Below are 28,000 nucleotides of genomic sequence, written 5' to 3'. Positions count from 1 at the left end.
AGTGTTGACAGTGAAGGAGAAATGGCATTATCCATTTAAAGCTATGCAATGAGAGTGGAAAGGGAGGGGTTTAGCCCACTGGCTTTTCTTTGACTGTAACTGAAAACTACTGAGGGTGGGTGTTGCAAATATGGTGATTTGCCTAGGTCGATTTAAAATGCAGTTCAGACGATGGCTGCTGTGTAAGTTGCCAATGGGTGCAACACATGACCTATAGGTTGCTGAATTGTCCACCAGCATTCGTGACAGGATGCGGCAGGGTTGCCAATCATTACCAGATCTGTTGTTTGTGGGATTGCTTAGCTCTGTCTATAGCATGCTGCTTTCGCTGTTTAGCATGCATGTTGTAATTTCACCAGGTCGGCACCTCATTTTCAGGTACGCCCGGTGCTGCTCCCAGCATACTCTTCTACACTCCTCAATGTACCAGGGTGGGTCATCTGACTTGTTGGTGATGGAGGGGTGAGAGATATGTCGAGCCATGAGGATACAGATTGTGGCGGTACACAATTGTGCTGCTGCCGATGGCCCAAAGCATCTCATGGATGCCCGCTTTTGAGCTGTTAGATCTGTTCTTGCTCTATCCCACTTAGCACATTGGTAGCGCTACACAACTTGATGGAGGGTGTCCTCAATGTGAAAATGGGATTTGGTCTCCACAGGGACTGTGCTGTTGTCACTCCTACCAATACTGAAATGGACAGATGCATCTGGGACAGGTAGATCGGTGAGGGCGAGGTTAAGTAGGTTATTTCCTTGTGTTGGTTCTCTCACCACCTGCCTCAAGTCTTATCTGGCAGCTATGGTCTTCAGCGCACGGCCAGTTTGGTCAGTGGTGGCACTACCGAGCCACTCTTGGTGATGGACATTGAAGTCCCCCACCCAGAGTACATTCTGTGCCCTTGCTACCCTCAGTGCTTCCTCTAAGTGGGGTTCACCATGGAGGAGGACTGATTCATCAGCTGAGGGAGGGTGGTAGGTGGTAATCAGCAGGAGGTTTCCTTGCTTACGTTTGACCGAAGCTTTAAGACTTCATGGGGTCCAGAGTCAATATTGAGGACTCCCAGGACCACTCCCTCCCGACTGTATACCACTGTGCCCCCACCTCTGGTGCGTCTGTCGTGCTGGTGGGTCAAAACATATCCAGGGACAGTGATGGAGGAGACTGGGACGTTGGCTGATAGGTACGATTCTGTGAGTATGACTAAGTCAGGCTGTTGTTTGACTAGCCTAAGACATCCATTCCCTGGCTCGCAGGGATTCTGGCACAGCTTTTGTATGGGAAAATGGTCTTTTCAAGGCCTGAACCTTAACACTATCCAACTGAGATGTTGATTAGACATTTGGAAATGTTCATAACTGATCGTTGTCAATAATGCTCTCTTTATTATATATATGGCAGTATACTGGAGTTTCCCAGTAGCGACAGTCAGGTTTTGTGAGAACTTTGGCCTCTGTTGTCCTTTGTGCACAGTCTTAGTTCTCATGCAGCAGAAAATAATCTTGATCCCTGCTTTGTCTCTGCAACATTCATTGGGATCTACATGCCCTTTGCAAGAGTAAAGTGTATCACGAGTCCAATTGCCAGTACAAGCGGTCCTGAAAGAAAGGCTAGTCCACGACGAACGATCAGTTGCTTTGTGGACAAGATTTCTCCAATTGTGGTAACCAGATTGGAGGATTCATCTGTCACTCGGTCTCTGTCTATGTTTTCTTCCATTTGACAAACACCGGGCATCGGAACCTCTGCAACGTTTTTTGCTTGCACTTCTGTGAAGGAACATCACATTGAAAAGTTATAAGTACATTATGCAACCAGTTGATCCAATTTCTGGGAGGGCCAATGATCTCCTCCAAGACTACCAGCCACTGGCACTACCGTATGATCTATATACAAGAGATCTGTCCTGCCAAAAGCAAGGCGACCAACTGAAGTTCTTGGACTCCTAATGTTGGACTACCCCCACTGTCGACTGAGGGTTGGCTGTGTAGCCCCACCGACAAAGTTTGAGGGCCACTTCAACACAGCAGTAACAGTTAACTTGCATACACATATAATTTGCCCTTTTTTCTTTTAGATTTCTACTTACTGTTCAGACCCCTCAGTGATCCAACTTAGAATTGGGCCAATTATGGGCTGCTGGCTGAGAATTATTACCACAAAACCAAGTAGCCACAGAGCCAGCAACCTGACCTAAGACTAGCAAAAGTTCAGTGACTATATCATTGGTGGATCTGACCATCAATCACCACAGGTCAGTCTGAGTTACACAGCTCAAGGGCTGCCAGTCTATTAAAATCTGAATGGCGTGATTAACTGAACAATACTGTAATATATTGGTGTTTTAATTAAAGAGGAAGAAAAGTCAAAGTGGACAATATATGAGGAGAAATATATTTAGTGCATTCCTTTTAATTCATAGAGTCAAGCACAACTTTTTTATTTTTTATTTATTTGTTCTCAGGCAATGCTGGCAAGATGGTATTCATTGCCCATCCCTACTTGTCCTGAGAAGGTGGTGGTGGGCCTTATCCTTGAACCGCTGCAGTCCTTATGGTGATGGTGCTCCCACAAGGGTGTTAGGTAGGAAATTCCAGGATATTGAATCAGCGACGATGAAGAAACAGCGGTATGTGTCCAAGTCAGGATGGGCTGGAATTTCCTGCAATGCCAATATTGGCGACAAACGCCAAAAGTTAAACCGTTGTGTGCCCCAAACCCCAGTTGCGAATGGACGCCAAAATTTGCGGGGAAACTTATTCAATCACGCCACAGTGAGCATTGTGGCTCAGCCAATAGCCACTTCTGGGACAGCGGCGGTGAAACAGAAACGGCCTCTTAACTCTCTTGTATGTCTCTACTTTCGGCTTCTTGAGCACTGCATAGCTTTATTTATTTGTATATATGTGTTAACCACAGAGCTTTGATTTTAAAGTTACCATTGCCTTCACTGACCTCCGGCGAGGTTGGACTTTAAACTAAGGGGTGCATAGTGACCGCGGTGAATCAGGATGGGGTGCTAAGTTATAGCAGGTCTACTGAGCATCTTTGACAGTGGGAATTTTAACAATTTCATGCAGCACAATTTATTTTGATAGATGAACTAAATTATAACTTTGAATAATTTATTGAAAATATACCATAAAAGTTTCTCACTCTACCCTTATTTGTTAACTGGAGAGTGATTTAAAGTCGGCATTAAATTCTTTTATACCAGTTGACATATCCTTGGTTTGGCCACCAGAGATGTTGTCAGAGGTGTTCACATCTTTCTTCACACCCGCATTAACCAGAGCCTTTAAAAAAAAGCACATAAACCTTCATTAAATGGGAAGGAAGGGCACAACAGAGGGAGCACTTTCTGTACAAAGCGCTCTCCACTCTATTCTTTTAAAACTGCTTTAAATAGAAGATACCTGCTAGTTGTTAGGATTTAATTTAATTCTAATTGCATATTTTGCCCACTCTGGAGACCTGGCATTTCAAATCTCGCCCAGTGACATCTTCTGCAGAGCTCTGTGTATAGTGGGAGGAAATTCAATTTATTTTAATGGGAAATGACAATTAAGACCTGTCTGAGGACCAATTCTGCTGCTGTTTCAGTACGATAGCATGGAGAGAGGAGCCTCTCATCTCATCAGTCTGAGCTGCATTCAATCCCAAGTAGCAGAAATGAGCACGACAGTGTGTTAAGCTGCTGCACCACTCATTCTCTTGGTTTGATTTTTAGCTGGAATTAATGAGGATCAGACCTTTTCTTTAAAAGGAGCTTTATGCCCAATTTACCATGTGGACAGGTGGCACAGTGTCTCAGAGTTCCCGTGCAATGTGCCACAGAGTGATTTGCATCTGTGATTCCCCAGGCAGTAAAGTCCAGATCCCAGCTGTGCTGTTGGGGGAGGTGGGCACTAAGGGAAGGCCAGGCACTTTCCTATTGGTTGGCAGGCAGCATGGCGGCACAGTCACCCAGAGACTCTCTCGAATCCGCCCTCCCCCCCCGGTGGCTTTCACTCTCCCAGCTGGGTGCAGTGCATGGTGTGGGGAGACAAGGGGAATGGGAAGAAAAGAGAAAAAAAATGGTGTAATATCTAATGTCTATTATCAGCTCTTACTTGATCAGATGCTTCATTCCAGTTGATTCTGTAAATCACTGACTGAAAGAAAACTAATTGTACGGCCACACAAATTAACATTCCAGACCAGAGACCTGCAAAATAATAATGGCGCGGTGAGGACAGAGATAAGGCTGTTGAGTTTTCCTTCCATTTCTATTGCTTTATGAAACCCTTTCGCCTTTATCAGATGATCGGTGTCAGCCTGCATGGCGTTACTTGTGCTACGCTTGGCCTCAGCACCCACTGGATTAGGGACGTGGAGAATTCATCCAGGATTCCCGTTCCTGATTACAATCTAATTATCCGTGTTGGAAATGAGCACGCGTGGAAGCCTCCTGAAATACTCAAGCGTCTGTGGTTAACCCATGGAAAATAGCCACATGAGCAAGGTACCATATATAATCGTACAGTACGAGTACTGATAGACATTGGCCCCGAAATTCCACAGGGTTGGTTACACCCGTGTTGCACTCCAGAGGCGGAGCTTCCACCCGACTACACTCTCCACCACTAACCCCGACATGAAACTGTATCCTCAGTACTTTACAGAGAGCGGGTAGAGGGTGATAATTGTGAGTAAAGAACAAAGGGAAACAAATAATTCAAATTCCTACCAATTACACCAAGTTTTGCTGCAAACATCAGTGAGATTCCAATGGGAAACCCAATAAAATAAAACCCCACTAGGTTACCGATAGCTCCCAGTTTTTGCTTCCCAGCTCCTCTCAACACGCCACCACTTACACCCTGTAGGATAGACAAACAGAATATATTACAGTGATTACACAACATTTTGCTGTGGTTTCTCGACAGGAAAAAAAAGATCTAGTGACTTAACACGTCCTCAAGTAATTCATAACCAATGGATTACATTTTGAATACAATCACTGATGTTAAGTAAGCAATAGCTCATGTGGTCAACTCACTTTCCTATACTGTTGACATTAAAGGTAACAAATAGAAAGTCTTTTCTGAATTTATCAGGTCAAAGCATAGGAGTCGTTCAGATCTCCCCCAAAAGGCTGGGGGACAATTGGAGCTTTCAAGACTGAGATCGATAGATTTTTCTTAGGTAAGGGTATCAAGGGATATGGAGCTAAGGCGGGTAAATGAAGTTCAGATACCGATCAGCCATGATCTAATTGAGGGGCTGAATGGCCTACTCTTGTTCCTATGTTCCAAACCTATGTGGCTATTGACTCTGTGGCTGCATTCTCCACAGTAATGTGATGCCAGCAATGCAATGTCACTTCTTTTCATGAGACTGCGTTCCACTGTTGCGGGCTGCATGTTTCAAACTGCTCTGATCACTTGCAGTCAAACTTCAGCTAAAAAAAAAAAATCAATTAAAACTTAAGAGCACGGCTGTCCCAAAACAGAAACACTTCAAATCCTTAAGAGATAACAAACAATGGGGGTGAATTTCCTCAGGGGCTTCTCTCCCGTTCCACCGCTGTACCTTCAGTGGGGTTTCGGTGAAAACCCCTTTTATGCGGGTAATTGCTGACTGGGCCATCCTACTTAGCCTCTTTCAGAAGTCACCCACCATCATCAATGTCAGCGTCCTTCCAATTTGCTTCACGCCTGCTGACATTAAAAAGCGGCGGACTGCACTGGACGCAGCAGAGACTAGGGGGTTCTGATAGTGCTGAAGACCTGTGCACTGGAGCTAGCCGCTCTCCTACCAAGCTGTTTCAGTGCAGCTATGAGACTGGCATCTACCCGATAATTTGGAAGATTGCCCAGGTATCTCCTATCCTCAAAACCCAAGGATGAATCTAACCCAGCCAATTCCTGCCCTATCGGCTTCCTCCCAATCATCAGTAAAGTGATAGAAGGAGTCATCAGTAGTGCCATCAAGAAACATCTACTCACCAATAACCTGCTCACTGGCCCTCAATTCAGGTTCCACCAGAACCACTCAGCTCTGGGCCTCATCACAACCTTGATCCAAACATTTGTAAACAATTTTACAACACCAAGTTATAGTCCAACAATTTTTATTTGAAATCTACAAGCTTTCGGAGGCTTCCTCCTTCGTCAGGTAAATGTTCAGGAGCTCCATTGATCCAAACATGGAGAAGGGAGAGTAGCTGCCCTTGACAACAAGGCAGCATTTAACCAAGTAGGGCACCAAGGAGTCCTGGCAAAAACTGAGGTGAATGGAGTCAAAGGGAATATCCTCTAGTGGCTGGAGTCATACCTGACATATAGGAAGCTGGTTGCAGTTGTTGAAGAAAGATATAGTTGCACATGAAGCTAGAACTGGGATAACAAAAAGCATGAGCTGATTGTATGCTGGAAGTAGTTGAAGAGGTAAGGTGGGCAAAGCCATGGAGTGATTTGCAAATGAAGATATGGTGGTGTGTTTTTCAATTTAATGTGTTGGGGACAGAGGGGTGGTAGAGGTCAGGAGTAATGGTCGAATGGTGGAACTTAGTAATGGGAAGTGGAGTTTTGGATGAAATGCAGTTTGTGTATGGTGCAGCTTGGGAGGCTGGCAAAGAGAATGTTGGAACAGTTGAGTCTGGAAATGTGCACAAAGGTTTTCAGCAGTGAGGTTGAATTTACAGCACAGAAACAGGCCATTCGGCCCAACTGGTCTATGCCAGTGTTTATGCTCCACATGAGCCTCCTCCCTCCCTACTTCACCTCACCCTATCAGCATAACCTTCTATTTCTCTCTCCCTCACGTGCTTAACTAGTTTCCCCTTAAATGCATCTATGCTATAATTTTCCATCAATTACTTTTAAAGGATGGAAAATGATGTGGGGCACACCTATCCCTGTGCCTGAATTCCCAACATGTGCCCCTGTTATATGAAGCTCTACAATGAGAACATTAATTCAGAAGGCCAAATGCTGAGGTCAATCAGAAAATGATTGTAATTGCTTGTAAATTTCTGGCTGCAGATCAGAGAACTCAGTGTGAATTGACCGGCTTTTTAAAAAATTAAGATTGGTTTGCATCTGTAACAAAGAGTGAAATTGAAGTATGACACGCAGAATATGATGTGTGCTGTATGCAAGACTTTATTGATATGACACAATGGCCCAGAATTTGCTGAAAAAATAACAGCCTTGTGAACGATGCACGTTGTTGTTAGTGTGTGCAAATTGGCCAGCAACTTGTGGAGAGAAAGAGACACACCGTGAATTGCGAATCGCCACATGTTGCTGGCCGATTTGCGTCGCTCTGCCGTTAGCATCGCGAAAATGGCATCTCGCCCTTAAACCCCACCTCTGTGAGTTTCATGAAGTTGCTGCATTTGCACATGAATTGCCCATTAAACTCGACACAGAAAGTGAAGTCTCGTAATTAATAGTGTAAGTACCCTTTTAACAACATGATAATTGTTAATGATGGCTAATCAACTTCTCTGGCCGAGAAAGTGAACAATTATAAGTAATGAGTCTCATTCCTTCAGGTAGTGAATTGTGGTTGGAGATTTTTAAAATGTCAAATATTACATTTTTATCTTAATTTTCCTTTCTGTCTCTTTTTATCCTCTCTCACTTAATCCAATCTTTCTTTCCCTCTATTTCTCTTTCCGTACCTGATTTGACATTGAATTCACCCACTCTAATTCACCCTCCTTCTCAGTCCTTCCTCTGTTTATTTCTCAATCCTTTAATGTTATTGGTTAAGGAGATAGACTATTGGTCCCATCGTTCACTGAGGTCCCACATGCCCCATTGCCCTCATCAGCTTGCACTTCCAGCAACTTACAGGGCAAAACACTTTTGAGCTGAAGAGTGCAGGAAAAAGGTCTAGCCAACTGGGCATGCCGCAGAGATGCCCCCCTCCAACAAATTTTGGGCCAATAAATATAAAAGTAAACAAGTTAACAATAAAATAGCAAACAATGAAATATCACACAAAAACCGATACTAATATCACAGTTACTGAAATACTCACAGCTGTGGCATCAACCATGTGAAAGACAGCACATATTGGAATTACATCTGCAACTAAATTAATAATTTCTCTGCAAAATGAAAAGAGGGGATGTCAGAGAGCTTTCAGATGATTCTGAATCCATTGTGTAGATGTGTGTTGATGAGTTTTTATGTTTGTAGAATTTTTTTTACTAACTTGTCAGTGGTGTAGATATAGCCCACCATATCTCTAATTGCTCCAAGTATCACTGCAATTGTCAAGGAGATGCATCCTGTCATTAATAAATGTAAAGCATTAAGAATTCTCATCAAATAATCTATTTGAAGTTCCAGATAACCCTTTTAAAGAAAATTGCAGTTCACTCTTTCTTTTTTAGATGGTAGGATGGTGGTAGAAGTTATATAATTGGCCTCAGTGCCCCTGGATTAGGGAGGAGGAACATCATCCAAGATTTCTTCTCCTGATTGCTATACATTGTCCTCGGCCCAACCATCTTCAGCTGCTTCATCAATAGCCTTCCCTCCATCACAAGGTCAGGAGTGGGGCTGTTTGCTGATGATTTTGCAGTAATCAACTCCATTTACAACTCCTCCAATAATGAAGCTTCCTACAAAAGGACCTGGATAACATCCAGGCTTGGGCTGATAAGTGGCAGATAAAATTTGCACCACATAAGTGCCAGGTAATGACCATCTCGAACAAGAGAAATCCCAAGCCATCTCCCCATAACCTTCAACGGCACCACCATTGCTGAGTCTCCCATCACCAACATTCCTGGGGGTCACCATTGCCCAGAAACTTAACTGGACTAGCCCTATCAACACCTTGGCTACATGAGCAGGACACTCTGGCCACTCAAAGCCTCTTCACCATCTACAGGGCTCAAGTCAGGGTTGTGTTAGAATGCTCACTCTCCGCCTGGACGGGTATAGCCGCAACAAGACTCAGCGGCATGCAGAACAGAGCAGTCTGCTTGATCGGTTTCCCAGCCACTGGACTCAATATCCACCCCCTCCACCGCTGGCTGCAGTATGTACAATCTACAGGATGTACTGCAGCCACCTGATAGGGTTACTTCGACAGCATTCCCATCCCCTGCGACTACTACCACCGGGATGGAGAAAAGTCGCAACGTAGTAGAGGCACCATCACCTCCAAGTGGCCATCCAAGTCACGCACCATCCTGCCTCGAACATATATCACCATTCCTTCATTGTCGCTGGGTCAGAATCCTGGAATTCCCTACCTGACGCCATTATGGGAGCACCATCACCACAAGGATTGCAAGAAGGAGGCCCACCACCACCTTCTCGGGGAAGAATAGGCAATAAATACGGCCTTGTCAGAGTTACCACATCCCGAAAACAAATAGATTTTTTTTTATACCCTAGTGGAAGTGTCTTGTATGTAAACATCAGGCCGAGACAGAATCAGACTCAGCTGTGATTACCCCTGCAGTCAAACAATTACTGTCCATGCTCATACACAAACAATGACCAATTGTGCATGGTACAGGAGGATGGCTGGCATCCAGGGTGTTCATTGTATGATTTATATCAATGAGTGTTAATTGTATTCAGGTGGTGGGTATCAATTGGGGACTCTCTTGTATCCTTTTTATAGAAGAGCTTATCTAGGGTGTGGTGTGTGTGTAAGGGGAATCTCTGTGAATAAAGGCTTGGAAACAACTAAAGACCAGGCTCTTGTATTCTATCCTTCACCACATGGCTATCCAATTTACAACACAGGGAGCTGTATCCCAATGAGAAGTCAACCCCTTCAGGAGGGTTTAAAAGGGTAGAAAGAGACGCTAGGGTTACATTGTTTGTATAACCACAATTTTAATCAATGAGTTTAAACTAGGGACTCACCAATGCAGCACAGAGCAACTTTAGCAGAGGTTTTAGCCTGGTCTGGATTTCTGGCACCCAGTGCCTTACCCACATGAACAGCTACAGCCGCACTGTATCCCAGAGAAAACTGCAGGAGAAAGAACGTAAACACTTATTTCTACGTTTACTACACTTTCAAGTTTTGTGTCATCTCAAGTTCAAGTCATTAATATATATCAAAAAAAGCAGTGGTTCTAGCACCCACCCCTGGGGAACACCACTATAAACCTCCCTCCAGTCTGAAAAACAACCGTTCACCACTACACTCTATTTCCTGTCACTTAGCCAATTTTGTATCCATGCTGCCACTGCCCTTTTTATTCTATAGGCTTCAATTTTGCTGACAAGCCTGTTACGTGGCACTTTATCCAATGTCTTTTGATGGACCTGACCTCTCAGAAAACATTCTTTTACTGTGAATGCACTAAAAAGAGGAGAATGCTTAACCTTCATTTAATGCATTCTCCAGGTGCAAAGAGCAATTCCATTCCCTTCCCTTGTGTTAAAATTTCTATTTTTTTATGTAAGTACTGCACTTGTACAGAACCTTCAGCCTTACCATGTACGCTGCTGTTAAAACCTGATAAATAACGGACTGGGCTCCGAGTTGAACTTCGTTAATTAACCCTGTGAACAGGAAGGGAACAGTAAGTTAACCTTTACTGAAGCAAACTAATATTAAGAGAAAAAATATATATTCGGAGGAATTAACCTTTTAACAGAAACCACCAAATTTCTTGTGTTTTTTTTAACTCCTGTAGTTTTGGCTTTTCCTAATGTGTTTTATGGGATAAAAACTCCATATAGATTTTATTGTACCATGTGCCATTTTCTGTATCGATCACTAAAACTGCTACTTCAATGATACATGGTGTGATTTTAAAGCTGTTGTTCAGCCTTCAGTTTCCTTGGTTGTTTGCCTTCTATTGATTTTGCTGTCTTGTGATATTACTCTGATGTTACCTCGCTGTGATATATCGCTTTGTGGTTGCTTTGTCTACTGTGTGGGGAACTGTGTGTTGTGATTTGACTGAAGGGAAGATAATGGGGTAGAAATTTGTCTTGTGCAATAGTGCAAAATGGGCACTAGTGCAAAATGGGCGATGGTGAATCGGCAGCTCGTTTTACATTCCGTGGAAAAGAAAATCACGTGGATTGACTCTCTCCCGTTTTGCCCAAGACAGATTTTTACCCCAGTGCCTTCAGATTGAGAGTGTCTGTGAACCGTTGTAAACCTCCACTGCCACCACCACCACCACCATCACCACAACAACGTGCATTTGTCCCCTTTGAGTCTATTTTTTTGTTTTTCTTGCCCTACATTTTGTTGAGTGACTCCTGTCACCTTCTCGCCCACTTAACAATAGTGGAAGGTGTTTTTTTTATAGTTTATTTACCTGTTAGGAAAGTTCCAATATGAAATGTCCACCATTCAATACATAGCATAAGCATGCTGGGAATTGCCAGCCTCATAAAGTGGCCCCACTCCTGCAGACAGTCAATGGACCATCCTACATATAAAAAACAATGGAGTTACTAGCACAGTATAGCAAGTGTCTGAGAAGCACATAAGGAGGAAAGAATATAGGGCTGAGAGAAAAACATTCATACTATCCAGCCCCCCTCATCTTTCAAATTGGCCCTTGGTTTTTCTTTGTTTTATTGCCAAAATGTGTGTCCATGTTAGGGGTGATTCTGCAATCTGGTGTGAGGCAGCACTCACAGGAAGCAGGCCGTGAGAAATCATGGCAGTGCTGGATCGCCCCAGTTATCTGAGGACAAGTTGGCCTGTAATCTACTCAGCGGTCAACTAGCTTGTTGACCCTCGCTGTCTAGGCTCACGCATGACGAGTGGCTGCTTGTACAAGGCTGACAGCACCCATGGGAATGTGGCACTACATAATCCAGGAAAGGAAGGGAGAAAAATTAGGAAGCAAGTATATAAAGAGGGGCCTTCAAAACAAGCGAATATTGTACATCAAATAGGGGGTCATTTTAACTTTGGGCCCTAGTGTAAAATGAGCAATATTGAATTGGACTCCCATTATGCATCCTGTCCAATCTTTCCTTCCATTGATTTAAAAGGAAAGGAAAATTGGGCGGGTGTATAATGGATAGGTGTGTAATGGGTGGGTGTCTAATGGGCGCGATGTCTAATGGGCGCGATGTCTAATGGGCGGGTGTGTAATGGGCGGGTGTGTAATGGGTGGAGTGTATAAAGGTCATGGTGTGTAATGGGCGGGGGTTATAGTGGGCGGGGGTTATAGTGGGCGGGGAGTGTAGTGGGCGGGGAGTGTAGTGGGCGGGGTGTGTAGTGGGCGGGGTGTGTAATGGGCGGGGAGTGTAATGGGCGGGGAGTGTAATGGACAGGGAATATAACGGGGGGGGGTGTAATGGGCGGGGAGTATAATGGGCGGGTTTACAATGAGTGGGTTTATAATAGGCGGGGTGTGTAATGGGCGGGGAGTGTAATGGGCGGGGAGTGTAATGGGCGGGGTGTGTAATGGACAGGGAATATAATGGGGGGGGTGTAATGGGTGGGGAGTATAATGGGCGAGTTTACAATGAGTGGGTTTATAATAGGCGGGTATATAAAGGGCGGCTAATTGGATATCGGCCATTTTATACCGTCTCCCAGAGTTGAAATGACCCTCAATAGACTGTAAATTACCTGTCCAGGTCCCAACGTACAGCTTTTTCCATCGAATGTATGCAAACAGGAGAATAACTTGACAATACTGAGAGACAACATTGGCAACAGCAGAGCCTCTGAAAAACATCAAGTTCACGTGTTAAAGGCGGCTCCAAATAAAGTCTGGGTCATCATTCAGTGAAAGTTTCATTTATCAGAACTGGGATTCAAATATATATTTGATCATTTCTTTTTAAGTTGCTTGCTACTTACGTCACTCCCAGCATCAGCACAAAGAGTAAGAGGTAATTTAGTGCAGCATTGAAGATGTTGGCCACGAGACCAATGAAAACTTGAGGCATGGTGATCCCCTGAGGTGGGAACAAAACAATAAAGTCAGTCCTTGGTATTGCACTTCGATAAACCAACAGGGTGTGTGGCATGGTGCCAAGATAGCGGGACCAGACGACGCAGCTGTTCCCCCAATGTCTATATTTGGGGGTACACTGTGCCCCCAATCGAAGAGAAAATTTTGTTCCTCACTCGGGTCAGGCTTTTTGTTGTAAACTTGCCTGCTTGTAGGTGTGGACAACTTGCCCACATTTGCAATTAGATCAGTAAATTCTAATTCCCTGTGCCTGGGCGCCACCCACCTTCACGGCCTGGGTGGTAATCTGGCAAAACAGATCACCTGTCCATTGTAGAAGCCACCTGATTTTACTCCTTTGATTTTAATGGCATGAAAATTGGGCAGGTTCTACAATGGATGGGCAATCCGCTCTTCCAGATTACTGCCCAGGCAGGGAAGGTGAAAATTACCTCCACTCGATCCCTTTGGGCTAAGTAACTAGTTTCATTTATTTAGCCACTTTTTTTCCAAATTGGCTCCTGAAATATAGGCCCAGAATTTGCTGTAACAGGTCAATGAACGGTGCCCGCTGTTAGTTAGACTTGCCTCTTGCCTGTTTAATCACCATGATATTTTGCGTTGCGAGTTGCTGGAAGTGGGAGGTGGAAACGGCGCGACGCCCTCTACAGGGCATCTGGGATCTGTGTGAACAGGACAAGCAACTGTGTATCTGCTTAACCAATCAGATTGAAGGATTGTTAAGTGAACAGCGCAAGGACTGAGAAGGAAGTGTAAGTTCGAACGGTGAGTTCAATGTCAAGTCAGGTACAGAATGAGAAATAAAGTGAGGGAAAGATTGGATTAAAAGAGAGGAAAGAAAGAGACGGAAAGATAAAGCAAAATCTCACTGCAATTATTATTAAAGTGATTTAATACACTCTGCAAATTTCAGTGACTATACCTGATTCTGGAGGTATCTGATCTCTAACTCATAAAGAAATATTGCCTGAGAAAGAATATTGAAAACAATTAGCAGCAGATAATGCATCAATCACGAATGAAATAGAAAAGAAAGCTACATTCACACTTTCTTCAAAAGTTTGAGACTGACCTGCACTGGTGTCATGTTCAACCTGACTGCAGGCCATTTGCACAGGTCCCCTGTGGTCCAAGCTACAGCTGCCTAGAACTTTCAAAGTCCGAGCTCTGCACGATAAATTTAAAGGTACCGTGGACCTTCCCCAATGGCTTAATAGGTAAATGCACCAGCTATACAGCTACTGGGTCAGCTGGGATGGCTGGGGATCTGGGCAGGACCCTGGGAAGCACTTGGGATACAGATATTGGCCTCTGCAACCCTGGACCATGAAGGGTAAATAAATGAGCCACTCTTCATTGATAGCCAGTTATTTATGATCCAAAGTCTGTGTGTGTGTGTGTGTGTGTGTGTGTGTGGACATTGGGTGAGGAAGGGATGGGTTTGCCTGTGATGCTCTCCATGATCAAACAACCTGCCAACACTCACTCTTAAGCTCACATGTGGAGAACAATGACTTGGGTGAGGTACTGGAGCTGTGATGGCACCTGTCTTTGGGTTGTTCAAGACTTCTGCCATTATCTAGCCCAGGTATTATGGCATCCCAATTGAGATCGGCACAGACTGGGGATCATCCTGATAAGTACGGCTTGATGCATTTATTCAGTTAGTCACAGGAGGGCCCATTTTGATTTTTGCTGAGTCTTTTGGTCTGTCCACATTTCAGGTAACTAATGACTTCAGTTCTTTAACGAGCTATATATGTGTGTGTGTGTGTGTGTGCTACCTATAATAATTTACTTACAGGAAGACCAGGAATAAATATATTCACATAGAGCTGTGTTAACCTGCAAGAAAAATAGAAGATGCTGGTAACAATAGGGAAACCATAGAACATTGGCATCTGTAACCAATGTTGAACTGAAACATGCCTCCAGCCAACCTATTACAGAATGGCAATTACTAACAGTGTTTATGGAGAGGACTGAAGACCAAAGATTGAATGGTGTAGGAACTCTCCTGAAATTCCCCCTTGTTCCAAAGACTCAAGTCTACTTTTGCTTAGTTCTACAACAGGACTTCTTTTGTTGCATTAACTTCCCTTTCAAATTTTAAGCTAGTTTCTCACTCCAATCGCACCAACTAAGAGGCCAGCTTGTGACCTGTTGCTATTCTCTATCGATGCTGCTCTTAAGCTGGATGCCAGGTGCTGTCCACTGCAAGATGGTTGACTCACCATTTCCTTGGCCCACTCTCCACTGGGGAAACTGACTAGCCTCTGTTTGACACTGATCCCGGCTAATCCAGCTGAGATCCCTCATTATATGTAAATCTGGAAGTTGGAACCCACATCCGACCTTTCCTTGACCCAGCACTTTTGTGTTCACTAACACTCTGCCATTGTGCCACAAACCCAGGATGGCCTTCTTTCGTTCACACAAACGCAATCATTTTATTCCATTTTGTAATAAAAATAGATAAGACTCTCACTTGGCTACCGCAGGAGAAATTTTGCAAGCCAATAACATTTGCTCAGTGTTTATGAAGATGGCCCAGCAGGGAAAGCAGAATATCATGAGAATGAGAATCCCTCGCTGGAGAATCACTCCAATTCGCTTCAAGTTTTTACTGCCATATGTCTGAAAATCAAAACAAAAGTTTTGTTAAAGTGAGTTGTATTAATATTGACCAGTTACATAACACTCATAGAATTACATAGAATGTACAGCACAGAAACAGGACATTCAGCCCAACAGGTCCATGTTGGTGTTTATGCTCCACACGAGCCTCCTCCTTCCTTCATCTAACCTTAACAGCATATCCTTCTATTCCCTTCTCCCTCATGTGTTTATCTAGCTTCCCCTTAACTGCATTCATGCTATTCGCCTCAACTGCTCCTTGTGGTAGCGAGTTCCACATTCTAACCACTCTCTGGGTAAAGAAGTTTCTCCTGATTTCCCTTTTGGATTTGTTAGTGACCATCTTATATTTATGGCCCCTAGTTCTGGTCTCTCCAGCAAGTGGAAACATCTTCTCTACGTCTACCCTATCAAACCCTTTCATAATCTTAAAGACCTCTATCAGGTCACCCCTCAGTCTTCTCTTTTCTGATGGATACCATTTTTTTCTACAAGGACTAAACTGCAACAATATGTAAAAAATTAGAATATTAGGCTATTTATCTCACTTAACCAAAACCATTATGATTGGATACCATTCTTGCTTAGCATTTAATGTGCCAGTTTAGTTCTGACCAGAACCACAGGAGTGTAAAGTACATCTGAACCACCGTGTTTACTGCACAGTGGAGAGAAAATGTAAGAGAAATTGAAGAAAAAAAGCTAAGAAAGCATGGAATGAGCAAAGGCCATTTGATCCATCAAACCCATTCTTTCCTTAAACCATCTGCTCCATCGTGGATTCTACCCAACTAGCTTATCTCCTAAGGAAAGCATCTGCAGGTTTTCTCAGTGTCCCCCAAAAGCAGAGAAAACCAAGCTCAGGAATACCTATCTAGCTTCCATCCTAATCCATCTTCAGACTAAGAGTTGGTGGTTACAGTTGTCAATGTATAGAATGTTGAAAGTTCCCTCGAACCTTTTGTTAGCATATATCAGTGAGTTTCTTTAAGGCAGTTGTAGATATTTCAAGTACAGTGAAACCTGTAAATTAGGGACACCTAAGGGACTTGCAACAGGTATCCTTATTTTCAAAATGGTCATTGTATGTACTGTAAAAATTGTCCCAACAATCTTGAAGAACCAGCTGAGATTATGATCAACACCTAATCAGCATGCAACGATGCTAATGACTTATGTTTGGAGGCTGCTATATCAACAAAACTGATGTTGCAAGTACAGTACCATGGAAGCTGTTCCTAACAACATTCCCAGGAGACGGACCACTGTACCACGTAGGGTCGGGTGCTCACACATCTTCTGGCGTGCATTGTCAACAGGGAAGCAGGGTCAGCGGTTGCAGGGGGTGATTCAAACCCTCGATAGAGGCATGGACAAAAAGGGAACCAGTAACAACCCATCAGTCATCATGATCTTCAGACTCAAGTACAGTAGGTCCTTTGAACATTTTAAACTGTGATGTCAGGCTGCGTCCCGTGTCTTAAGCTGTCTGTAGTTCGTAATTTGCGAGTGTCCATGGTTTCAGTGTGCTGCTTGTATATTTCACAATGTAAGTTATTTGTATCTCTCAATGAGTGTCCATTTGTTGCAGGTGTCCGTTTATACAGGCTTCACTGTATCGGTGGTGTTGTGATGTAGAAACCTCCTCTTCATAATTTCCTTCTGTTTCATGATCTCTCTAGTTTTACCATGTTGCAGATTGGCTCAGGCCAAATTCTTATACAGTATACCATGGGCTTATTTGTTGGGCTATTCATACCTTCAATATTCATTGCTTCCTGACTGAGCAAGAGTGCTTTTGATTGTTGTCCAAGCTGATGATTGTGGTTCGACCCAGCAGTTGATCTCTGAGAGGTTTTCATGCAAAAGGTATGACATTATAAAGATGATTGCCCTTGTGGCCCCATGAATAGTACATTAATACCTTATTAATGTACTATCATAGTGTAAAATCATTATGTGTTGAGAGCGAGATCAGCTGGGGTGCTGCAGAGGTGCAACTTAGGTGAACAAACTCTATACTGTACAAGTTAAGATGTTGACGCAAGGTCAAACATTTACCATGGTTTGAGACACCCGTTACTGCTAGCTAGTGCACTGTAAACTAGTAACATTCATTTATATGAGTGGTGTTTTTACAGTTTTACTATGCTTGAATCACTATAAGTAGGGCCATCTGTATCTTACATTATGCACTGCTGACCTGGTGTTTTTCTTAATTTTACATTTCAACGGTCCCAGTTTTTCAGCAACTGTCTCATTACTGGCAGAATTTAATCATCTCGATCTGTATTTCAGTGTATAATCATCAATCTCATTTCTAACCAGATATTCATCCAGCTGTTTTATAAAGCTGTAAATCAACAAAACATTAACTGCTTTAGTTGAGAGTCTATTCCACACTCTCACTACACTGAGTGGGGCGGGGGGGGTCTGTCTAATCCCAAGTCTTGTTCATTTTATCACATCAAGTCCTTTAATTTTATGCTCACAGCCCAAATTAAATAACCTGCTGGTGTTTATATTATCTATTCCTCTCAGCATTTCAAAAACCTGGATAATGTGTTCTCTCAATCTTCTTTCAATTAAAATAAATTCAGCTCTGTTCAGAACAAAGGTCTCTGAGTCCTGGAATCGTCCTCCCCAGTGTAACAAACTCTATCTGAAGGCGGATGGCCCAGGACTGCTTACAATGTCCCAAAGATTCAAACAAGGTCAGAAAGATTTCTTTCACATTGAAGTCAAATGCCCTTCAGACACATTCTAGTGCTTGGTTAGCCTTATTGATAACAGAGTCATGTTGACTATGTAAGGAAATATAGGTTTAGAAGATATTTAGGGGAGCCAGGCGCAAAAGGGTTAAATAGTCAAAGCTTTAGCTGAAATTGCTGTGTCACTAAATAGACTGCTTTTGACTGAAGCTGCAGGATGACCAACAGCCATGAGCATCCTGTCATTGCAAACTAAGGGAGGAACATAACGGTCTCTCCACTCCTTCAGACATACTGGAATGATGAAGCTAGCTAGACATCCAGTTATCTTCAAGGCCTATAGGGTAACTCATCAACTGCGGGGACTGAGAAACATTGTGCGAAGGATAAGGAGAGATAAGGACGTAACAAGGCACTGTCTCTTCTGGACAAGTATGCATTGTCTATATGAATGGGTAAATTAAGGGGAATATTGAGGAAAATACCTGATTGGATATATTTTGCTGCCGATCCGTTCTTTCTTTTAAGGGTGTAAGAGTGAAGGCCTGTAATTGATAGGGTGAGAGGAGTGAGAAGCAGACACATGGGTAATATAATTCTTGTTCTGCACTGATAACCACTGCTTAGACACTTGCATGTGTTGATCCTTGTATGAAGTTAATAAAGTATCACTATATCCAATTGGAGTCAAGTCGAATCATTCGGACAACTGGATACTTTCACTGAATATAACCCACAAAATCTTTTTCTTTTGCACTTTTGCTAATGGATATTCCTTTGTTATCTTCACATTTCATGCTTCCTATTTCCATATGTCTTATCTTATATTTATTTAAATTAATATCTCTCTGGCATTCCTTAGCCCACCTACATAATTAATGCCTATCTCTTTGAATACTATGAATTTTGTACGTGCATGACCGGCAAAATGGCTTAGTGCTATCAACAAATGTTATTATATTGCAAAGTAGTCTTCTCCATGTCATTTGTGAATTGTTTGAGCAGCACAGGGCCAAGAACAGCCAGATCCCTCCCCAAGTCCGAGCTTTTTTTCCATTTATCAACCCTTTTGTCTCCATTGCTAAGACAGCTTTCGACTCAACTAGTTAAGTTCTCATTAATTCCATGAAACTTAATCTCATTTATAAGACTCATACTTTGAGCTTCATCCAATGCCGTCTGAAAACCCAAGTGGCTTATATCTACTGAATCGTCCTTATCAACCAATTTAATAACATCTTTAGAGAATTCCAGTAGACTTGTCAGGCACGGCCTACTGTTTCTGAATCCAGGCTAACATTGTGCTTTCAAGATACGCATCGATACTATACCATTTTCCCCACAGTTAGGCTAATTGTGCTATAATGCCAAGGGTGGTGCTTAGAATGGAAACAGAGTCGTACGTTATGACTAAGACTCTCAATGGGGTGCAATTCGCTTTGCGCGGTAGCACAAAACAGGCAGTAATGAATTGGCGGCCCATTTTACCCTCTGCAGCGTAAAATGGGCAGAGTGTGGAATGGGTTTCTGATTGGCTTTTGCCCATTTTGCACCACTGTCCGAGATAAATTTTACCCCCAATGTCCTTACTTGTTAGTTCAAAAACCCTGGATAATGATTGCTATTCACAGCTCAAAAGTACTAAGGCCAACTGTAGCAGTCTCATCCTAGCTGTGATCAGCTCATTCAAGACAGACCAGGAATTGTATCAGTTACTTCCTTGATCTGTATGGCTCAATTCCGCACAGGGGGATTGCGTTTCCCAAGGCCTGACGTTTAAAGATTTATTTTCCTCTGATATAACAAAATAATTTTTGCTGCTAGTTATAAGAGGACATCGCTGTCCACTCTACAGCCTGGAGTTAGCCGCGCCTACCTGAGATATGAGTGTGTCACACACTGAAGACAACCCAACACCTATGGAGATACCTGATACAATTATAATCTGTGCAAAAGAAATGAAGATAAGAAAAGGAAGCATTTAGCAATATAACCATAGATGCCACCAACATACTACTAAATAATATAATATTTTATTTTGTTATATAAATGAATGAAATACCCATGTGATTTTTCTTTGCTCCTCATTTTTTCCCTTTTCTCTCCTCCTCTCCTGAAGGCACCAACTCTTGATATGCTTTTGTTACCTCCAGACTTGACTATTCCAATGCTCTCTTGACCGGCCTCTAATCTTGCGCCCTCCGTAAACTTGAGCTCATTCAAAACTCTGCTGCCCGTATCCTAACTCGCACCAAGTCCCGTTCTCCCATCACCCCTGTGCTCGTTGACCTACATTGGCTCCCGGTCCACCAACGCCTTGAATTTAAAATTCTTATCCTTGTGTTCAAATCCCTCCAAGGCCACGCCCTTCCTTATCTATGCAACCTCTTCCAGCCTTACAACCTTCCAATATCTCTGCACTCCTCCATTTCTGGCCTCTTGTGCATCCCCCACTTCCTTCACCCCTCCATTGGCGGCTGTGCCTTCAGCCGTCTAGACCCTAAGCTCTGGAATTCCCTCCCTAAACCTCTCTGTCTATCTACCTCCCTTTCCTATTTTAAGTCGTTCCCTAAATCTACCTCTTTGTCCAAGCTTTTGGTCACCTGTCCTAATGTCTCTTCCTTTGGCTCGGTGTCAATTTTTCTTGTCTGATTACGCTCCTGTGAGGCACCTTGGGATGTTTTACTACATTAAAGGCGCTATACAATGCCTCAGCAGCCCTCGAATGTTTTACACAAGTGACCAGTTTTCATGTGTGAGCTCGGTGACTGTCAGAAGATTATCTGCTCTTGAAGGGCAACAAGAGCGAGCCCAATCCTATTCTTAACTAACGTCCATGCACATCAAACTTTCAGAATGAGTCATTGACAATGGTGAGGAGCTGGAATTCCGAGCTGATTTCTTTGTTCTTTAGCCTAGGGGCCCTGAAGACAATTGCTTCACCCTAGTTGCCCATCCATTGAGATTACCTAGCTCAGCGCGGACCAGCAGGTAAACACAGGCTTTTTTACAAGGAGCATTTCATCAGCTGATAAAGGTGCTAAACTTGAAACTGATAGGAGGCCATGCAATTCGATCTCTATTTTATAGATGCTACTTTATGACAAAATAAATGTGCACATTCTGAATATAAACTTACCGCTACGGCAAGACTAACTGCATCCAATTCAACTTTCCCTAAATGCCCACAGAATGCAGAGCTGACAATAGTTATGAGCAACACCATCAGTTGTGACAAAAACTGTCAAAGGAAAAAGAATTATGAATATATTATGAATAATATACACTGGCCACTTAATTTTGATCACACTCTTTTATGCTTTAAAAATAACTTGTAATCTAATTAAACCGATTCATATTTCTTACTTCAAAAAGGAGATGCAATTTTGAGGTGATTTAATTGAGGTTTTCAAAATTATGAAGGGAAGTGGGAATGTTGATCCAAGCAAATCATTCACTGTGATGGAAGGTTCAACTATCAGGGTACACAAATTAGGAATGACGGCCTTTGGAGTAAAGAAACAAAATCGAGCAGAACATTTTCATCTTTAAGGTAGCGAGTTCTGGAATAAGTCAGCGGGCAAGGCCATTTAAGTGGATTGTATAAATGGGTTCATTGAAGGGGATTTTCTAAATGGGTTCATTGAAGGGGATTGTATGATTGGGTTCATTGAAGGGGATTGTATAAATGGATTCATTGAAATGGATTGTATAAATGGATTCATTGAAGGGGATTGTATAAATGGGTTCAATGAAGGGGATTTTCTAAATGGGTTCAATGAAATGGATTGTATAAATGGGTTCATTGAAGGGGATTGTATAAATGGATTCATTGAAATGGATTGTATAAATGGGTTCATTGAAGGGGATTGTATAAATGGGTTCATTGAAGGGGATTGTATAAATGGGTTCTTTGAAGGGGATTGTATAAATGGGTTCATTGAAATGGATTGTATAAATGGGTTAATTGAAGGGGATTGTATAAATGGGTTCATTGAAGGGGATTTTCTAAATGGGTTCAATGAAATGGATTGTATAAATGGGTTCATTGAAGGGGATTGCATAAATGGATTCATTGAAGGGGATTTTCTAAATGGGTTCAATGAAATGGATTGTATAAATGGGTTCATTGAAGGGGATTGTATAAATGGGTTCATTGAAGGGGATTGTATAAATGGGTTCATTGAAGAGGATTGTATAAATGGGTTCATTGAAGGGGATTTTCTAAATGGGTTCAATGAAATGGATTGTATAAATGGGTTAATTGAAGGGGATTGTATAAATGGGTTCATTGAAGGGGATTGTATAAATGGATTCATTGAAGGGGATTGTATAAATGGGTTCATTGAAGGGGATTGTATAAATGGATTGTATAAATGGGTTCATTGAAGGGGATTGTATAAATGGGTTCATTGAAGGGGATTGTATAAATGGATTCATTGAAATGGATTGTATAAATGGGTTCATTGAAGGGGATTGTATAAATGGGTTCATTGAAGGGGATTTTCTAAATGGGTTCATTGAAATGGATTGTATAAATGGGTTCATTGAAGGGGATTGTATAAATGGATTCATTGAAGGGGATTGTATAAATGGGTTCAATGAAGGGGATTTTCTAAATGGGTTCATTGAAGGGGATTGTATAAATGGATTCATTGAAGGGGATTGTATAAATGGGTTCAATGAAATGGGTTCATTGAAGGGGATTGTATAAATGGGTTCATTGAAGGGGATTGTATAAATGGATTCATTGAACGGGATTGTATAAATGGGTTCATTGAAGGGGATTGTATAAATGGGTTCATTGAAGGGGATTGTATAAATGGATTCATTGAAATGGATTGTATAAATGGGTTCATTGAAGGGGATTTTCTAAATGGGTTCATTGAAGGGGATTGTATAAATGGATTCATTGAAGGGGATTGTATAAATGGGTTCAATGAAATGGGTTCATTGAAGGGGATTGTATAAATGGGTTCATTGAAGGGGATTGTATAAATGGATTCATTGAAGGGGATTGTCTAAATGGGTTCAATGAAATGGGTTCATTGAAGGGGATTTTCTAAATGGGTTCATTGAAGGGGATTTTCTAAATGGGTTCATTGAAATGGATTGTATAAATGGATTCATTGAAGGGGATTGTATAAATGGGTTCAATGAATGGGATTTTCTAAATGGGTTCATTGAAGGGGATTGTCTAAATGGGTTCATTGAAGGGGATTGTCTAAATGGGTTCATTGAAGGGGATTGTCTAAATGGGTTCATTGAAGGGGATTGTCTAAATGGGTTCATTGAAGGGGATTGTCTAAATGGGTTCATTGAAGGGGATTGTCTAAATGGATTCATTGAAGGGGATTGTCTAAATGGGTTCATTGAAGGGGATTGTCTAAATGGATTCATTGAAGGGGATTGTCTAAATGGATTCATTGAAGGGGATTGTCTAAATGGGTTCAGTGGGCAATTAGATGTGTTTCTGGAGACAGCAAAGTATGAAGGATATGGTGAGACGTTAGATGGGTGTGAAACTCACCACTGGTCCAGCCAGTCGGGAAATATCTTTCACTTCCTGCCAGAAGTTGGTGGGTGTCAATCCCGTTAGTTTCCTCAGTAACAGGCTGCCCCAGCTTCCACACGACTGGCCACCATTGCCAGAGCTCACTTGCATTGAATTCTCCATTTTTCCAATCCTTCCTTGCAAAGGAAAATTAAACCAGTTATTTTACTTCTCTCGTTAGGGTAGCCCCCCTCCAAAGTTATGTTACCTCTCCATTGGCTCTCTCCCTCCTCCCAAGTTATATTACCTCTCTCCATTGGATCTCTTCCTCACTCAATTGTTACCTCTCTCCACTGGATACCCCGCTCTTCCTGATCAAATAAATGGTTACAATCTTAAATCTATCTTCCCCGCTGATCACCCTTTTAAGGTGTTACTGCATTTTCTTGTATTCATTCCAATCAGCCCCTTCTCCTTTCTCCATTCAGGATTTGCATAAGCTGTTTTTCCTCTTTATCTCACTTTAAATCTGTTTGTTAATCCAGTTAAGATCATGTTTGTTTAGTCTGGCATTATTGGTTTTAGGAGTCTATTTATCCTGCAGGCTCCGCATTAAACCTTTAAAGGTGTTCCACTTGTCTTTCTGTTCAAGTGTTGTTGAACAACCTCTTCCAATCTATTTGCTCTGGTTGTACCTCATTTCTTTGAATTTAGCTCTTTTAAAGTGATATATCTGACTTCTGGTCTTAGGTATTTCAGACTCACAGATCATACTAAACTTGCATTCATGCAACCTAATTACATAGTGCATTGAAAAAAGTAGAAATAAAGCAAATTTTCTGAATAATCTTGAGATGTTAAAATGCCAATATAAATTGTACGGTTTATTAAAGTGGCAATATTTTTTGCAGACCTATAAAAGTTAGTTGAAGACGATATTTCCATTACTTACTCAAGGTGCGCCACTAAATTTGCACACGCGTTAAAGGCATCACAGAAATCAAGTTGCCATTTTTCCTTTCGAGCCTGCTTACAAAACCTTTGCAGTATTTAAATTGATTTTTAAAGTTCGGTAATGTTTAAAATGTTGACTGATTTATTCCTATCGCTTTGCATTTCAACCCAAAGAGCATCAAAGCCTGGAAACAACCTTGAAGTAACTGGTCGTGTTTTTGAACCTCGGCCATAAGTCGAGGTCGGACAGCTTTCAGCAGAGTGTCCACTCACATCGCTCAGGAGTTACAAGTGTCAAGTGCTGTGGGGTTTGTGAATGTGTTGGCTGTGGACTCCACATCTCAATAAAGAATCACTTAACACCTAACTGTCTGTCGGGGCACAAAGCAGATGAACCTTATGTCCTGGGAAACCATTACTTTGAGCATTAAAAACTTACTACAAGGGCCAAGTTTTCAGCTAATAATAAACTTCAAAGGCAAGAAAATAGAAAGATGCGATGCTTAAGATGGAACATTTCAAAGGTCATGAAGCAATATTGTAGTTTTTACTGGTAGACGGTGATTTTGCGAATCCATTTCAAGTTCGGACATCCTCCATTTCATGGTGTTAATTGTGCAAACGTGAATGGAAACATAAACATGCAGTGAATTAAATAATACAATGCACTTGCATTTGTGAAATCCGACAATCAAATTGTGAAAACTGCAGATCAATCCTTTTCTCGCCTTCACTCTGAGGCAAATCAGTTTCCTTGCTCTTAGATGTCTACCTGCTTCGATCAAGTGTCTCGTGGGTTAGGAATAAGAGCGAGAAGGATATCCTGCATTGAGTCTTTCTGAAACTTCATATACTTGAGACTACTGTCTGCCCATGAAGCTGAAGACCTGATAGTAATCTTGCCTGATTCGTACTCCTGCTTTCCCTTCCTCCTTATGAGGGAGCACTAAGCAGGAATCCCATGACCCATCGTTCTGTAAGGGAGTTGGCCACAGCACCACTCTGCTGTACCAATGAGCCATTGCTTGCTGTGTTCCACATCTTACTCTGCGGCGCTGTACACTCCTTGAATTGAAACCCTCCCAACAATAAACGATCTGAGAGACTCACTCACACTCGCCTGTCAGTGTCTGAAGGATTTCAGTTCTACTTTATAGCATTCAGTATAAAATCTTACAATAAGTTATTTATGTAGCTGGCGTGACGGCAGGCTAGTGAACAGCTCACCCTTCTAGTTACATCGTTGATTTATTATTTTGTTAAAATGATTTTGAACACAATTCATATGAAACTAGATGCTGCTCAAGAATTTTTTTGTTAACAAAACAATTTTAATGGTTTCGTTCTGAAAGTTTGACCAGGTAGGAATTTGCCCGAAACCTGACTGTAAAGTTAGTTTTGTCGTAATCTACATAACCGATAATTGTGCGGAGCTGATTTACGCCGTGATCAGTTGACTGGAGCTATGTTAATGAGCGGTGGAAGGTCTGGGTGGAAGTTTTGAAGAACCGGTGTAAAACATCAAGGAAATTTGGGCATAGCCTGAAAACGGGCGTAAATCACTTGCGCCTGAAGTCGGCATTACACCACAATTACACTGGTTTTTGGCGCAACTTTACAGGAAATTCCAGGCCGATAAATTTATCTCTGCCCATTTATAGATTTCTTTATCCCCTCACTCCATTTTTAGTTCTTACCCTCCCTTTGTTTTACCCGCTCGCCCAGTTGCTCCACAATGTGCCCTGCCCTTCCAGAGGCTTTGGAGCAGTTAACTTACTATTGTGGGGTTTTTCTCCCCCGGTGCAATCTACCTTTTTCTTGATCCTCGATATAAAGTTTAACAGTCTGCGGCGTCCCTGTGCCTTGTTATATTAGGGTCAGTCGTTTTAGATCCTAAGACGCAGTCACACCGTCGACCAGAAGATTAACTGATATTTGTAAAGAAGAAAGTGTTCGTTCAGGATCATTAGCTTCTCTGTACCACTACACATGGTTGACTTGAAAAACTAGAGTTTGCAGATAAGACTTTCTAGGTAAAAGAATAGTGTCCTAACCTAAGTGACACCCACAACCTGACGCTTTTAATAATTGTGGAGTTTAAACGACCTCAATGCAAAGGGCCAAATGGATACAGTAGAAGTTACATAAGAATTGCTTTGCACTTTGAAGCTTAGATGTTATTTATTAAACCTTAGGTCATTTAATTCTCTATTGCATAATCTGACATGTGGTGTTTAAAATCTGTATTCTGTCTTAACTTGGTTAAGTTCTTAAGAAAGAAAGAAATTGCATTTATATAACACCTTTCATAATTTCAGGACATCCCAAAACTCTTTACAGCCAATAAAGTCCTTTTGAATTATAGTCACTGTTGTAATGTAGGAAACGCAGCAGCCAATTTGTGCACAGCAAGATCCCACAAACAGCAATGTGATAATGACCAGGTAATCTGTTTTAGTGATGCTGGTTGAGGGATACTGGGGAAAACTCTCCAGCTCTTCTTGGAAATAGTGCCATGGAATCTTTTACATCCACCTGAGAGGGCAGAAGGGGCCTCGGTTTAACATCCCATCCGAAAGACGGCATCTCTGACAGTGCAGCACTCCCTCAGTATTGCACTGGAAGTGTCAGCCTAGATTATGTGCTCAAGTCCCTGGTGTGGGGCTTGAACCCACAACCTTCTGACTCAGAGTGCTACCACTGAGCCAATGCTGACAACTAAATTGAGCCCTGGATAACCATTATAGCTTCAAGAACACAATCTACTGATAATTTCAAAGTTGTTTGTTGCAATTAAAAAATTGAATTATCCAACAATTTGAATTAAGCAAGGTAAATCACAAAGCAAAATGGGAACTTAGTGCTAAAAAAAAATTTGAATGATTGGATAAATTGAACTAAGCGACTTTGAGTTGAAAGGAATAAACTGTACTGCAATGTACCCTTGAAGTACACAGAAGGTCTTTGAGGATCTAAAAGAGAGAAGATAGATTAGTGTTTGTCAGAATATTCTTTGTGTCATTATTTTCCAGTAATCGACTGTAAAACACAGCTATTGTTGCACTGTAGTACATCTATTTGGGTGGACAGATTCAGCTTTCCATATCACTTCCACTGGGAAATCCCAGAAGTGGCAGCAAAAACCGGGGGGTTGGTTGAATGGCTCCCTGGCCCATCTCCTGATGTGGAGTGCCAGTGTGGAAAACCTATCCCTCATTGTCTATACTCATATGTGATGAATGGCCACTTGGGTGAGGTGCTGGAGAGCAGCCAAT

General features: G+C 42.1%; 1 protein-coding gene across 8 annotated transcripts; it reads right to left on the bottom strand.

The window, feature by feature from the left end:
* Positions 1-1,363: 1,363 nt before the first annotated feature.
* LOC137345036 (multidrug and toxin extrusion protein 1-like) lies at positions 1,364-26,737 on the bottom strand. 8 transcript variants are annotated; one of them, XM_068008436.1, is made up of 19 exons: positions 26,503-26,733; positions 23,808-23,968; positions 21,417-21,518; positions 20,154-20,222; positions 18,763-18,822; positions 15,418-15,566; positions 14,732-14,774; positions 13,852-13,896; positions 12,815-12,912; positions 12,581-12,678; positions 11,307-11,420; positions 10,469-10,536; positions 9,889-9,997; positions 8,213-8,288; positions 8,036-8,105; positions 4,731-4,863; positions 4,114-4,208; positions 3,216-3,297; positions 1,364-1,770 (listed from the first exon to the last, which is right to left on the bottom strand). In XM_068008436.1, exons 2-19 carry the CDS (start codon positions 23,952-23,954, stop codon positions 1,541-1,543), a joined length of 1,788 nt encoding a protein of 595 aa, XP_067864537.1. In that variant the 5' UTR covers positions 23,955-23,968; positions 26,503-26,733; the 3' UTR covers positions 1,364-1,540. The 8 variants fall into 8 exon arrangements, with proteins under 8 accessions (XP_067864537.1, XP_067864536.1, XP_067864538.1 ...); XM_068008435.1 differs by having other exon boundaries at positions 26,537-26,733; XM_068008437.1 differs by having other exon boundaries at positions 23,808-23,964; positions 26,537-26,733.
* Between the last annotated feature and the right edge of the window lie 1,263 nt (positions 26,738-28,000).

The sequence above is a fragment of the Heptranchias perlo genome, chromosome 28 (genome assembly GCF_035084215.1).
Source record: "Heptranchias perlo isolate sHepPer1 chromosome 28, sHepPer1.hap1, whole genome shotgun sequence".
NCBI lineage: Eukaryota > Metazoa > Chordata > Chondrichthyes > Hexanchiformes > Hexanchidae > Heptranchias > Heptranchias perlo.
This window is presented reverse-complemented; position numbering and strand designations above follow the sequence as displayed.